This window comes from Xenopus laevis, chromosome 3S, assembly GCF_017654675.1.
Source record: "Xenopus laevis strain J_2021 chromosome 3S, Xenopus_laevis_v10.1, whole genome shotgun sequence".
Taxonomy (NCBI): domain Eukaryota; kingdom Metazoa; phylum Chordata; class Amphibia; order Anura; family Pipidae; genus Xenopus; species Xenopus laevis.
This window is the reverse complement of record NC_054376.1, coordinates 6,445,216-6,460,170: the sequence shown is the minus strand read 5'-3', so window position 1 is coordinate 6,460,170 and position 14,955 is coordinate 6,445,216. Positions and strand designations below refer to the sequence as shown.

The following is a 14,955-nucleotide window of genomic DNA, read 5'->3' as shown; positions in this document are numbered from 1 at the left end:
TCAAGCACAGGATACACAGTAGATAACAGATCAGTACTACTATAGTTTATATAAACAAGCTGCTGTGTAGCCATGGGGGCAGCCATTCAAAGCTTATTTATATAAACAACAGTAGAGTTTCTCAAGCAAACACGCCAGTTTTACCAGTGCAGGTCAACACTACTTCATACTGTCATGCCTTTAAAACACTTACATTTTTTGGTGTTACTTTTCCTTTAAAGCTATTGTCCCTCTTTTTGACTTGGCAGAGAGGAACTTCTTAGGTTGAATACCCCACCGTAGCCATGTTGCATCTCTCTCTCCTGCTCCCATGAGCTCAGCCTCTGGTTCAGTAAATGGCAGCAGGTTGGACAAGTAATTTGTTTTTATTGGGACAGAGCAAGGGGAGAGGCAGTATTGGACTGGGACACCAAAAAACATTAACCATATTAACATTTTCGTGTTACTGGTTTCAATAACGATTTTAAACTCTAAATGCAGGAACAAAGAACACAGATTTGCTTATTGGAGGATAATTTAGCATTTTAATGTAGCCATGGCCCCTAGAGAGCTGGGGACTACATTTCCCAGCATGCCTTAACATTGACACTATTTTAAAGTATTCTTGGATTTGTAGTCCAGCAATATATAATGTGGTTGAGTAGTGAAGTGTAAACGGGTTTAGTGCCCTTTGAACACCACCATGAATGTAGAGAGCTGCTCATACCATGTTACACACAGGATAATAACTAGTTACATGGGAGCAGCCGGTATGTAGGTTATGACGGACAAAGGGAAACATCTACAGGATTGGATTTATATAGGACTAAGGGATCCCCTAGACATGCACTAATGGATGGGCCACAAGGAACCATTCTCAGATGCCTTCACTTTTCTACTCTTAAACCCACTTATCTTCAGTCAGTGTATCAGTCCAGTTAATTACCCACTGACCAATCAATATCCAATGGAAGTGATGTAAGAGGACGATACAATGAGCACAATCACATGACATCATAGGAATCCTCCTTCTCTTCCCTATAGAGAACGCAGAGGAAACAGGCTGTCAGTAACACGCCAACGAGCTGGAAAATGGGGGAAAAAGACAATAATGTATCAGTTATAGTTTATTCCAAATTAATATTATAGGTTATTTTTAAAGGGCTTGTTCACCTTTGATTTAACTTTTAGTATGGTTTAGAGAGGTTTATTCTGAGACATTTTGCATTAGACAGAGAGAGAGAGAGAGAGAGAGAGAGAGAGAGAGAGAGAGAGAGAGAGAGAGAGAGAGAGAGAGAGAGAGAGAGAGAGAGAGAGAGAGAGAGAGAGAGAGAGAGAGAGAGAGAGAGAGAGAGAGAGAGATAGATAGATCGATCGATAGATAGATAGATAGATAGATAGATGATAGATAGATAGATAGATGATAGATAGATAGATAGATAAATAGATCGATAGATAGATGATAGATAGATGATAGATAGATAGATAGATAGATAGATAGATAGATAGATAGATGATAGATAGATAGATAGATAGATAGATAGATAGATGGATAGATAGATGATAGATAGATAGATAGATAGATAGATTGATAGATGATAGATAAATAGATCGATAGATAGATAGATAGATAGATGATAGATAGATAGATAGATAGATAGATAGATAGATAGATGATAGATAGATAGATAAATAGATCGATAGATAGATAGATAGATAGATGATAGATAGATAGATAGATAGCTTGATAGATGATAGATAGATAAATAGATCGATAGATAGATAGATAGATAGATAGATAGATGATAGATAGATAGATAGATAGATGATAGATAGATTGATAGATGATAGATAGATAAATAGATCGATAGATAGATAGATGATAGATAGATAGATGATAGATAGATTGATAGATGATAGATAGATAAATAGATCGATAGATCGATAGATAGATGATAGATAGATAAATAGATCGATAGATAGATAGATAGATGATAGATAGATAGATAGATAGATGATAGATAGATACATAGATAGATGATAGATAGATAAATAGATCGATAGATAGATAGATAGATAAATAGATCAATAGATAGATAGATGATAGATAAATAGATCGATAGATAGATAGATGATAGATAGATAGATGATAGATAGATAAATAGATCGATAGATAGATAGATAGATAGATAGATAGATAGATGATAGATAGATAGATAGATAGATAGATAGATAGATAGATAGATGATAGATAGATAGATAATAGATGGATAGATAGATAGATAGATATAAATAGATAGATGATAGATAGATAAATAGATCGATAGATAGATAAATCGATAGATAGATAATAAACAGATAGACAGATAGAGAGAGAGCTAGAGATAGGTAACTTATGTAATAACTTCAGCACTGTCTACATCTAATTGCTGTAAGAGTGTCCCCTCGATGTGTGCTTGTCTGGTGGGCCCCAGTAAATCACTGATATAAATTAAGTCAATCTGCAGATTAGTGATGTGTGAGCTGACCCAATACCCGCGGGTTCAGGCTGACCATGGCACACCACTTGTGGGTAAGTTCACTTTGGGCTCTTCAGCCTGCTCTCCCCTCTCGCGACCTTACACTGCCTGGCCGCCTCTTATGTGATGTCATCAGCAGGGTGGGCAGCGCGGGTCTATAACTGGAGGGGGAAGTCGGATGTGGGTGGGCATGGGATGGGCGGGCCCAGGTTAGGGCCGGGTGAGGGTCGGGTTTTACTCAACCAATACATCACTACTGCAGCTGACTGTGAATAATGTAGTTATAACATTCCTCCAGCAGGTGGTGATAAAGTCTTTACTTTCTTTCCAATTTTGGGAACACTTTCTAATTTTGGCTTAATCTCTGATACAGCTTAATTGGTTTTAACCTTTCCTTCTCCTTTAAGTTATTGAACTAGGCATTTTATTTTGGGCAAGAAACAAGACCCACGCACTACACAATTGGAGCTGGACCTGAAGTGGCCTCTCCTATACACTTGCTGATGGATTCTGCCAGACCAATTAAACAATAGAATAACTCCAGATTTAACAGAGACATGCACATTTTATATTGTCTGTTTATTTTATGTTTTAATCCATAAATGGTTTAACATGCAGGAGACTGGAATTGATCTGTGTATGGCACATGCAATGCTCCAGCCAAAGGTTACTGCGCTACAGTCTCAGCTCCATGTTAAGGTGGCCATACACGGAGAGATCCGCTCGTGTGCCGATGTCGCCAAAGGAGCGGATCTCTCTTCAATATGCCACCCTAGGGCCCGATCGGATCCTAACGAATTGGACCGGGCAGTTGGATCACGGGACCGCATCAACAAACAGATGCCGCCGCGATCCAACGGGATTTTTAGTCCCATCCGATCGAGATCTGGCCGACTTTCGGCCAGATCTCGATCGGGGAAGCCCGTCAGGGGGCCCCATACATGGGCCAATAAGCTGCCGACTCGGTCTGTCGGCAGCTTTTATCGGCTCGTGTATGGCCACCTTTAGAAAGCATAAAAGCATGATGGGAGCTGTAGTCCAGCAACTTCGGGGAGATTTAGTCGCCGCTCGATAAACCGCCTCTTCTTTGGGGCGACTTATTTCCCCGAATTGCCTCTTGCCAACTAAAATGTAAATCGCCGGTGGGATGGCACTCGGAGCGCTTCGTTTTCTAAAGTCGCCCGAAGTTTCCCTGTGAGGCAACTTAGGGCGACTTCAGAAAACGAAGCGCACTGATTGCCATCCCGCCGGCGATTTACATTCTAGCCGGCGGGAGGCAGTTCGGGGAGATTATTCGATTTATCGCCTGGCGACTAAATCTCCCCGAATCTGAGCGTGTGTCTCTTCCCTAAAACATTCCACTAAAATTCCCAGAAACTTTCATAAGCTGCCGAATTTTGTAAAACGGACAAGGTAAGGGGGCGTGGCACAACTTTTCGGCCCTCTTTCTGTTTCTTCAAAAGTTGGGAGGTTTGTCCCGGGGTAACACAGAGGAATAAAGGCAACAAAACCCTTCCTTAAAATTCTACCATTGCCCTGGAGATCTGGGGAAAAAGTTCAATTGAATGATTTTATCCTTTCCTGATTTTGCTGGACTACAGCACCCAAGTCTGCTGAAAACTGTAGTTCAGCAATATCCATGGTTGAGTTTTCATTCACTTTAACCCAAACTGTTGGTTACCCATAGCCTTGAGCCTCTGCAGTCATGTCACTGGTTCCAGCCCTGGTGGATCTCTCTCTGTATTGACATTTTATTGGGAAATATCTAAGGGTCTCACTCAGTGCCCCCTGGTGGTTATACCCCTATAATACTATAATATAATAATGCTGGGTGAACTTACCTGCAAACATGCAATTCCTATAGACACGGCTCCAATAAGCAAGAGATGTTCTTGGATAAACTCTTCCAGCTTTGTTATACACCCTCCCTGTAAGCAAAGAATTAGATATTTAAAGGGATACTGTCATTGGAAAATGTGTTTTTTTTCTTCAAAATGCATTAGTTAATAACATAGTAAGTTAGGTTGAAAAAAGACACACGTCCGTCAAGTTCAACCTTTATTTTAAAGTATAAGTAAACCATGAAAATTAAATTGACGAGAGTGCTATTCTAAGCCCATGTGTCATTTACATTCATTATTTATATATGATAGTTTTAATTATATAATATAATATATAATTTTATATATATAATAAGATATTAAGGGATACATGTGCTGTTAATATGAATGAATTTTGTACCAACAGCGCCACCTGCTGGTCAGTTTCTGACCAGTCTGACCACCAAGTAGACAAGGAAGTTGTCAGGAGAAAGAAAGAGGCTGCTCTGATGTTCTTCTGCTTAGGAAAACAATTAGAAACCTTTCTCAAATCTTTCCTAAGCAGAAGAACATCAGAGCAGCCTCTTTCTTTCTCCTGACAACTTCCTTGACTACTTGGTGGTCAGACTGGTCAGAAACTGACCAGCAGGTGGCACTGTTGGAACAAAATTCATTCATATTAACAGCACATGTATCCCTTAATATCTTGGAATAAAAAGAAAATAAATAATGAATGTAAATGACAAAAGAGCTTAGAATAGCACTCTCATTTATTTTACATTCACTTATCTGAAAGGTTTACATATCCTTTAACCTGCCTAACTGCTAATTTATCCAGAGGCAAAACACCCCATTTGAAGCCTCTCTTATTTGCTTCAGAGGGGGAAAAAATCCTTCCTGACCACAAGTTGGACTAGTTCTTTGATCAACTTGTACTAATAGTGCTGCCCCAGCAGAATTCTGCCCTGCAATCCAGTTTTCAAAACAGCAAACTGATTTTGAAATCTGACATGGGGCTAGACATATTGTCAGTTTCCCAGGTGCCCTCAGACACGTAACTTGAGCTCTGATAAACTTCAGTCACTTTTTACTGCTGTACTGCAAATTGGATAGATATCACCCCCTCCCTTCCCACCCCCCCCCAGCAGCCCATCAGCAGAACAATGGGAAGGTAACCAGATAACAGCTCCCTGGTAGATATAAGAACAGCCCTCATAGTAAAAATCCATGTCCCACTGCGACTCCTTCAGTTACATTGAGTAGGAGAAACAATAACCTGTCAGAAAGCAGTTCCATTGTGCAGCACTGGCTCTTTCTGAAAGCACATGACCAGGCAAAATGGCGCCCAGGCCCAGATTTGTGGAAAGGCCACTTAGGCCCAGGCTTAGGGCGGCAGGATTTTAGGGCTGCGGCACCTGCAACATCAGTACTCCCCAGTCCCTTCATCCTTGATCCTCCATCTGTTTCATGCCTTTCATTATGTTCTCATATTCTAGGGGCATTGTAGAAATACTGAATAATAACGGAATAAGCCTCAGCAATAACCAATCCGGTATGGGCAAGTGCTCTCCTTACCTCCACTCTGTATATGTTAGACGGATGGTCTCGTCTCCCACAATACAGGGTCTTTGTTTTACAGCAACTGTCGGGGACTAGTCTATCCTCCGAGAGCGCTGAGCCGATGTACTTGCTGTGTCGCCAGTCATCGAAACTGTCACTTCCACAGCAATGGAACTGGCACATTGGAAAGAGTCAATAAATGAAACTGCCTATTTCTAGTGCCACATATAAATTATAGCATGAAGCAACTTTCCAATAATAAATATACAGTGGATTATTATACATGCAATTGCTGTCGAAAGCAATATCTCTGTCTGTGCTTTGCTGCACTGCTGGTTCCAACTACAAGTACCACTGAAACAATTTATATTGGAATTTTTTTTTCATAATGGAACATCTTATTTATAAAACTATGCCAGGCCCCAAGCAGAATTCCAGATTTGAGTCGCTACTCCCTTGCAACCTCCTGACATTCACTTCTTACCCAGGGGAGGCAGAATTAATTATCCCTATTATAACTAGATACTATTCTGTGTCTCAAAATAGGCAAATTGTGTCTTAAAATGGAATACAGGACACAAAATCTTAAGATTTAAAAATCTTAAAAATCTTAAAGGGATACTGTCATGGGAAAAAAATTTTTTTTCAAAATGAATCAGTTAATAGTGCTGCTCCAGCAGAATTCTGCACTGAAATCCATTTCTCAAAAGAGCAAACAGATTTTTTTATATTCAATTTTGAAATCTGACATGGGGCTAGACATTTTGTCAATTTCCCAGCTGCCCCCAGTCATGTGACTTGTGCTCTGATAAACTTCAATCACTCTTTACTGCTGTACTGCAAGTTGGAGTGCTATCACCCCCCTCCCTTTTCCCCCCCAGCAGCCAATAAAAAGAACAATGGGAAGGTAACCAGATAGCAGCTACCTAACACAAGATAACAGCTGCCTGGTAGATCTAAGAACAACACTCAATAGTAAAAACCCATGTCCCACTAAGACACATTCAGTTACATTGAGAAGGAAAAACAGCAGCCTGCCAGAAAGCATTTCTCTCCTAAAGTGCAGGCACAAGTCACATGACTGGAGGCAGCTGGGAAATTGACAAAATGTCTAGCCCCATGTCAGATTTCAAAATTGAATATAAAAAAATCTGTTTGCTCTTTTGAGAAATGGATTTCAGTACAGAATTATACTGGAGTAGCACTATTAACTGATTCATTTTGAAAAAAATGTTTTTCCCATGACAGTATCCCTTTAAAAATCTTACAGGACTATAATTGCCAAATTGTAATCCCTTTTAAATATATATCAGCTTTCCTCCAGTTCATTGATACCAGACCTGATGGAAGTGAGTGTGAAAACAATGAAACACAAAGTGGCCTGCCTTAAGCTCATATGAACTATCTAAGCTCTCATCAATGTATTTCATGAGTACCTGAAGCCAATACACACGGACTCTGACTCCTCCTATTGACGGAAATTGATTTAGTACATTTGCTTTTTCCCTTAAAACTCCATAATTTCCATTTTACAATGCAGTCACCTGCTCAACCTTCATCTCTTTATATTAATATGCTTCAGTATATGCTTCAAAGCTATTTTTGGATTTGTCTTTGCCTGTAAAGCAATCAGTTCCACGTTTTCTATTTTTTCAATTGTCTGTCTTCTCTGACTTGTTGAGTTTAGCCAGATAAAGTAGTCCTTAACTATTTTACATTTCCATGATACAATTTCTTTCTGTGCTTAAACATGTTTTATTAGATACATATCCAAGGATGCGCTGGGTTATTTACACTGCTCTGGAAAACCTGCTAAATATTCATAAAGCTCCAAAAATAATTAAGATTTTCTCACATCCTGCTGGAGATGATCAATGGTGTTAGTAATGTGCTTCTTTGCCGGCTCAGCGTAGGTCTCCACCATGGTCTTATTGAGATTCTGCTTCAGCTCTTCGCTTATCTGTAATATTGAAAAGAAAGAAATGTAAATTTTGGGGACTTTGGAAAACAAAGGGGAAATTAGAAATGATGGGTTGCTGGAGCCAAAAAATTTTTTTTTTGGTATTTTATTGTTGCTGACCTCATAGAGTAACATAGACGAATATATTTTATTATTTTATGTTATTAGGTACTCCCAATAACAACTAATGCGGGATAATAAAAACTGTGTCTATTAAAGCAGGGGAACAAGTGAATTAAATGCAAATGACACCTTGAAGTCATCTGGAAGCGACGTGACTCCCCCTCCCCCCAATTTCTAGATGCACCCAACTTGCATCAAAATGCATGCTCAGTTGCCTATGTTTTGATGCAGCCAACTTGGCGGGACTGCAATCATTTTGGAATTATGGGTAAAAAAAAAATCTGGGCAAATTCTAAAAAAAAAATTAAATAAAAACATGTTTTTTATGTTGGCAAAAATATAGTTTGTGCTATCAAGAAACTGCTTACTTATAACCACAAATGCAATAGTGCTTGCAGGAAAACATTTTACACCACTTTTTAAAGGAGAACTAAACCCTAAAAATGAATATGGCTAAAAATGCCATATTTTATATAGTGAACTTATTGCACGAGGCTAAAGTTTGAGCTTGTCAATAGCAGCAATGATCCAGGACTTCAAACTTGTCACAGGGGGTCACCATCTTGGAAAGTGTCTGTGACACTCACATGCTCAGTGGGCTCTGATTGGCTGTTGAGAAGCTAAGCTTAGGGCTCGTCACTAATTATCCAGCAGAAAATGAGCTTCCCTGGCTGTAATATAAGCTGATGCTACAGGTTTGCTGATTATTAAATTCTGATGCTAATTGCACTGGTTTCTGTGCTGCCATGTAGTAATTATGTGTATCAATTACTAATCAGCCTTATATTGTGACATTTCTATTCTATGTGTACTGTATATTGTGAGTGGCTCCCTAAGCTCAGTAAGTGACAGCAGCACAGAGCATGTGCAGTGAATCAGCAGAAAAGAAGATGGGGAGCTACTGGGGCATCTTTGGAGACACAGATCTTTACTGCTAAAGGGCTGTGGTTGCCTTGGGCTGGTACACAAGCACAAAGCATCATGTACAACATTTCTAGCTACTTCTTTAGTTTAGCCTTAGTTCTCCTTTAAAGGCACTTGGGTCTATAGATGTTCCTTGCACCTCTCTACAGTTGTCTGTCTCATCTCCTCTTCTGAATTTCAAGCAAGTGATTCTATTGATGTAAAGAGCCATGGAGCTACCAGACACACGCTCAGTTTGGGAAGATTTAGTCGCCCGGCAATTAATCGTTTCTTCTTCGGGTGACTAATCTCCCCGAACTGCCTTCCCGTCGACTAGAATGTAAAACGCCAGCGGGATGGCACTCGAATCGCTTCGTTTTTTGAAGTCGCCTGAAGTTTCATCGTTAGACAACTTCGGGCGACTTAGGAAAAAGAAGAGATCCAAGTGCCATTACGTCGGCGTTTTACATTCTAGCCGGCGTTATGGGGAGTCGCCCGAAGAAGAGGAGATTTTTCAGCTTTGTCAGCAACTAATCTCCCCGAATCTAAGAGTGTGTCTCTGCCCTTAAGGGGTAGTTCACCTTTATGTTATTGTTACTATTAATTAGGAGCTTTCCTATTCATACTCTAGTTACTCAAACCACTCCATGGTCGCTAAAGTAATCTGGACCCTATGAGCCAGATAGCTGCTAAAATTCTAAACTGGGGAGCTGCGGAACAGAAAGAAAAATAATTCTACAAATAAAAAAAATTATAATTATTAAGTCCAGTTGAAAAATTGTCTTAGAATAACATTCTCTACATCATACTAAAAGTTAACTCAAAGGTGGAGATTGCATGCCCCAGTGACTATTGCGTTACATTGGCACAGAGATAAAATGAAAATATTGTCATTTAAAGACAAAAGTAAAGCCCTAAACACATAGAAACAATGTGACAGTAATATCCATTAAATATGAAAACACTCCTCTGGCATCACTAGAGCAACATGCAGTATAATAAGGTTCTGCCTAATGCAGCGTGGAATAATATCCATAAATACTGCACTTACCGTCTCATGGTACAGATAAGCCAATACCCCTGCAGCCAGCTCTGCCGCATAGACGGAAATTAATATTGATAAATACTGAAAAGAAAAATGCAGAAACTTTAGACTTTTTAAAACCCAAAAGATTGTGTTAAACTGATACTGATCCTTTTAAAAGCAGATTTGAGCCATAGGTTGTGCTAAAGATAGTCGAATTGAAAATTCGAAGTAAAAAATTTGAATTTGTGTGTACTTCGACTAGGGAATAGTTCAAATTCGATTCTATATTGAAAATTCGAATATCGAAATGTACTGTCCCTTTAAAACTTCAAATTCGATCAATCACCATCTAAAACCTGCCAAATTGCTGTTTTAGCCTATGGCGGACCTCCTAGAACCTAATCAATTAGTCAATTAATGGACTTTGAAAAATCAAAGTTTTTTTTTTTAAATATTTCGAATCGAATTCGATCGAATATAGCCTATTCACCCGCAGAAAAAAACTTTGATTTTTTTAAAAAATATTTCGGTTGGTCTTTTTCTATTCGGATTTCGATGTTATGGGAGTTGAAAAAAACTTTTTTACTTATGAGCTACATTCAAATGTAAAAGATGTCGGAGAGCAACACAAGCATGGGTTTAAGTTCCTGGGGGTGCCAAATATGAGCTTTGATTGCCTACTTGGTAGCCCCTATTTGGACTGGCAGGCTACAGAAGGTTCTGTTTGGCAGTACAACTGTTTTTTATGCAACTAAAACTTGCCTCCAAGCCTGAAATTCAAAAATAAGCATCTGCTTTGAGGCCACTGGGAGCAACATCAAATGGTTTGGTGAGCACCAGACAATGGTTGGGGATCACTTCCCTAGAGGCACCAAGAATGGTGGACACAGGCCCAGATTTGCGGAAAGGCCACCAAGGCCCAGGCCTAGGGCGGCAGGATTTTAGGGGGGCAGCATGCTGCCCAACCACACCCACATTGATTCAAAAACACTGGGGATGCACAGGAGATACAATCATTTCTTACATATCCCTTGTTCCAATCCCCATTGCTCAGGTCCAGATGATGAAAATTTGCACGAATAAAGGGGAGGGGACAGGGACGACGAACGGCAGTGGGCCTAGAGGTGCCCACTATGTAAATCCGGCCCTGGGTGGACACACTGTCTATCGTGTTTGGCACTTTGAATGGCTACTTGAGTAAAAATGGATGTAGCTAATATGGGGTTAGAAATGGGTTTCAATGGGTTTCCTTCAGCCAAACGCCAAAAACATTTAAGCAGGTAAATTGGAGAATAATGAACTTGATCCTAGTGTTTGTATGTTTGTGATAGGGGACCTTAGGGGAAGGAGTGGGGAAGAGACAGAAAATGAAGTGTGGAGCTAAGGGACACAGAGATTGGGGAGATTGCAAATATGGCATGGGATGGGTTAAAGGAGAAGGAAAGCTACTAAAACAGTTTATTGCCAATAGATTAGCCACAACAGTGCAAGATAGAATACCATTTTTATTTTTTATAATGCTTTTCCATACCTGAGTAAACAGCTCTAGACACTGGCTCTGTTTGTTTAGGATAGCAGCTGCCATATTAGCTTGCTGTGACATCACTTCCTGTCTGAATCTCTCCCTGCTCACTCAATCTGAGCTCGGATTACAGCAGGGAGGGAAGGAGGGAGGGGGAGAGGAGCAAACTGAGCATGCTCAAGCCCCAGCCCTGGAGGTTTAAGCTGAAAACAGGAAGTCTGATACAGAAGTCCATGTGTACACAACAGAAGGAAAATAATGTTGAGGACTCAGAGCAGCATTACTTTGAGGGGTTGCTAGTGTATTTATATAAACCTTTCTGATAAAACTTACTTAATGTTAGCCTTTCCTTCACCTTTAAGGAGCATAGAGGAGGTGGAGTGGGTATTGTGATGGGAGAAGGTGGAGAAGACACAATGGTGGGGAAAGATCAGGAAAGATATGGATGAGGGAAGGAGCATAAATGAGGCAGAGAAGCAGGCCCGGACTGGCAATCTGTGGGTTCTGGCAAATGCCAGAGGGGCTGCTGTATGGTTCCATAGAAAGTTATCATATAGTGGGCTGTTTGGGCTGGTAGGGAGCTGTTTGGGCATTTGTGTACTTGGAATGGCAGGGCCTATTTTGACTTCCAGTCCAGTCCTGCAGAGAAGACTAGGAGATAAAGAAGGCACAGCGGTAGATGGTGGAGTAGAGATGAAAGGGGCATGGAGCTTAATAAAGTAAAATGCCTCAACTATGGAACAGCCTTATTTGACAATTTGTCTCCATATTTTGATCTGCTCAGGCTGAGTGGACTGTTGCAGCGAAAGGCCACAGATGTTTACTGCATAGGAGGCCAAGTCAATGGCTTTGTGGAAGGACAATATGCATTCATTGTATCATTGGGGCAAAGTCAACAATAACAACAACTAAGAACTTGTCCTCGTTTTGCCTGTGTCTGTGTGCAGAAAACGTTTATTATTCTGAGCGGAAAAGGCTAACAACTCTAAGCTGTCCATCAGTGCTGTATTAGAGGGAACTGCTTAAAATTCTGAACATAACCATACAAATTGTCAGTTCTGTCTGCTCAGATGCCAAGGGAAGGTCTAGAGATATGCTCCACATCAGCTATTAGTTTACAATGCCACAGAAATTAATTATGTCTGGAATAAGTGTGCAGCCCCGGAAATTTTGCTCTTATAATCCATACTGGGTACTGAGTAACAGGTCCAAGCAGAGTGATATTTGTAATGGGTCTCCAGCTTGAGAAACTGTTTCATAGACAGAGGTCAATATCTGCTGGCTTGGACCTCTGCTGATTTGGACCATGACACTGGTATATTTTTCAATGTGTAAAATGCACCAGAGGCACCTTTTTCATTAGGAGCATCCGTACCAAATCTTTTGCTTGGACCTTTCTTTTTTTATTTTACCCCAATGCTAAGACCTCAGTGGATCCCATTTGCTTCTAGGAGGCAATGTAGATCATAGTACATGTAAGGATTACTAAAGAGGAATGTGTTGAGTCTTTCAGGCAGCATGGACCCAAAGAGACGTTAAAGGGAAATTCATATTCCTCCATATTTGACATGGGCTCATTCGGTTGGTCTAAACACTCTCTGAAATTCTAGAAATAAATATAAATGTATATTAGGGTTACACTAGAGCAGGACAGAGTAGAGTTGGATGGAGCTGGTGTAGACTAGGACAAAAAGAACAAGGCCAAAGTGGGGACAGCCTGGAGTAGAGTGGAGCAGCCATTGAACAGGACATTATTGTGTGTGAATCCTTGAGGAATTCTCAAGGCAAAAGAGGTAGAGGTGGAAGGGGCATTGAGCTAGGGACTCAGCCCTAATGCTTCAGCCAGAAGGTGCAGAAAAAGAAGGATTATATAAGAAGGGAACTGAGTTTGGCTGGCCCTAACTGGCCTACAAGGCTAGTTGGGATTGAAACATGCACCAGGTCAACCAAAGTTAACTGGGATACTCCGAGCTGAGCTGCTTTCCTAACCTAATGGTCAGTGAAAGGCAATTATAAGCCAGGAGGTCCTGTAGTCATGATAGAGCAACACTAGTGAGCCACCAGTAGTTACAGGACCATCTGTTGTGATACAGCTTTAGAGGTATCTGCTGGTGTTCATCTATAGTGCTCTCTTGATTGGGATTTTGATATGCGTCCATGCATTCAAACTAAGGCCCGAGTTAGCTGTCTATTTTCCTATTTTCCTTTAATATTCATTGCAATAACCCTTTAAGCAGATCCTATTTAAAAGCCTGTACTGTGCTATTTATGGAAAATGTCAACTTCAAAGAAATAATGGCAAATTAAAGTCCTTTTTCCCCCTATTTGTGCTCAGCGCAAAAAAAAAAAAAATATATATATTTCAGATTTCATAGGGAAAATTTAACTGAGGGAGGCCTTTTATAAAAACAAGCGGATTAGACGTTTAACAGTGGGAAGCACCTTCAAAGAGCCAAAAAGGCTTCTTATTACCGAAACGCCTGCAGTGTTAAAAGATAAGCCAAAGGTATATTTAGCATACCGCATGCATGGGCAATCATGGAATTACATGCAGTATAGAAATCTACAGGCGACTACTGTGCCCAGCCTGGCATAACTTGAAAACAGCAGGGGATGTATAGAGGCAGAACGTGAGCACACAGAATGCAAGAGACGTTTATATTCGGCACATGAACTCTGATTTTGTCTGGGCGGAATAATTCATTTCATTTGACAAAAAAATATCTAAAGTATGTAGAACAGTGATCCCCAACCAATAGCTCATGAGCAACATGTTGCTTTCCTACCCCTTGTATGTTGCTCTCAGGGTCCTCAAAGAAGGGGCTTTTTTTTGAATTTCAAGCTTGAAAGGAAGTTTTAATTGCATAAAAACTAAGTATAGTGCCAAGTAGAGCCTCTTGTAGGCTGACAGTCCACATAGGGGCTATCAAATAGCCAACCATAGCCCTTATTTGGCAACCAAAGGGACTTTTTAATGCTTGTGTTGCTCCCCAACTCTTTTTACATTTGAATGTGGCTCACGGGTTAAAAAGGTTGGGGACCCCTGATGTAGAACTATGGTTTAAACTGACTTTCGACAAATGATCGGCAAAATATGTTGGCACATGTTATCCTAACATCCCCAAGGGCTAATGGAGGAGGTTGTAGTCCAGCAATATCAGGGTCCTATGGAAAGTGTTGGCCCAGCTCTCCAGGGTCAGCAGCTCCTCCAAACTGTATTGACATATTTCCATTTCTTATCCCCTAGGCTCAAGTGTTCTGCCAGCCCTAACCCCATTCCATAGCGTTCTTGGCTCACAATGGTCTTTTCACAAACATGAGAGCCATACTGGAGGCTCAGGGGTAGGATTTTGAATCTGTTTTCAGATTTGAATCTTTTGCCTGGTCCCCAGTGTGGCTTCCATGTTTGTTACAAGAAATAGGCATGCACCCACTTGATAGGATTTGGCTCATGGGATCCTACACTCCTATAGCTTGCCATAAACAAGGGAACCTTATTAGATAACATTCTGCCCCCCTCACCAAACACCCACAGTAAGGGC

General features: G+C 40.5%; 1 protein-coding gene across 2 annotated transcripts in view; it reads right to left on the bottom strand.

The window, feature by feature from the left end:
* Nucleotides 1-346: 346 nt before the first annotated feature.
* The window catches only part of tspan11.S (tetraspanin 11 S homeolog), a 30,441-nt gene continuing 15,832 nt past the window's right edge, over nt 347-14,955 (bottom strand). Inside the window, exons 4-8 of one of the 2 annotated variants that reach the window (XM_041587964.1) lie at nt 9,916-9,990; nt 7,734-7,838; nt 5,894-6,052; nt 4,340-4,426; nt 347-1,017 (exon numbers count right to left, since the gene is read on the bottom strand). In XM_041587964.1, coding sequence (XP_041443898.1) covers nt 994-1,017; nt 4,340-4,426; nt 5,894-6,052; nt 7,734-7,838; nt 9,916-9,990 — 450 coding nt within the window. In that variant the 3' untranslated portion in view covers nt 347-993. Of the gene's footprint in view, nt 1,065-4,339; nt 4,427-5,893; nt 6,053-7,733; nt 7,839-9,915; nt 9,991-14,955 lie in introns of both variants that reach the window. The other variant, XM_018254504.2, reaches the window with a different exon arrangement.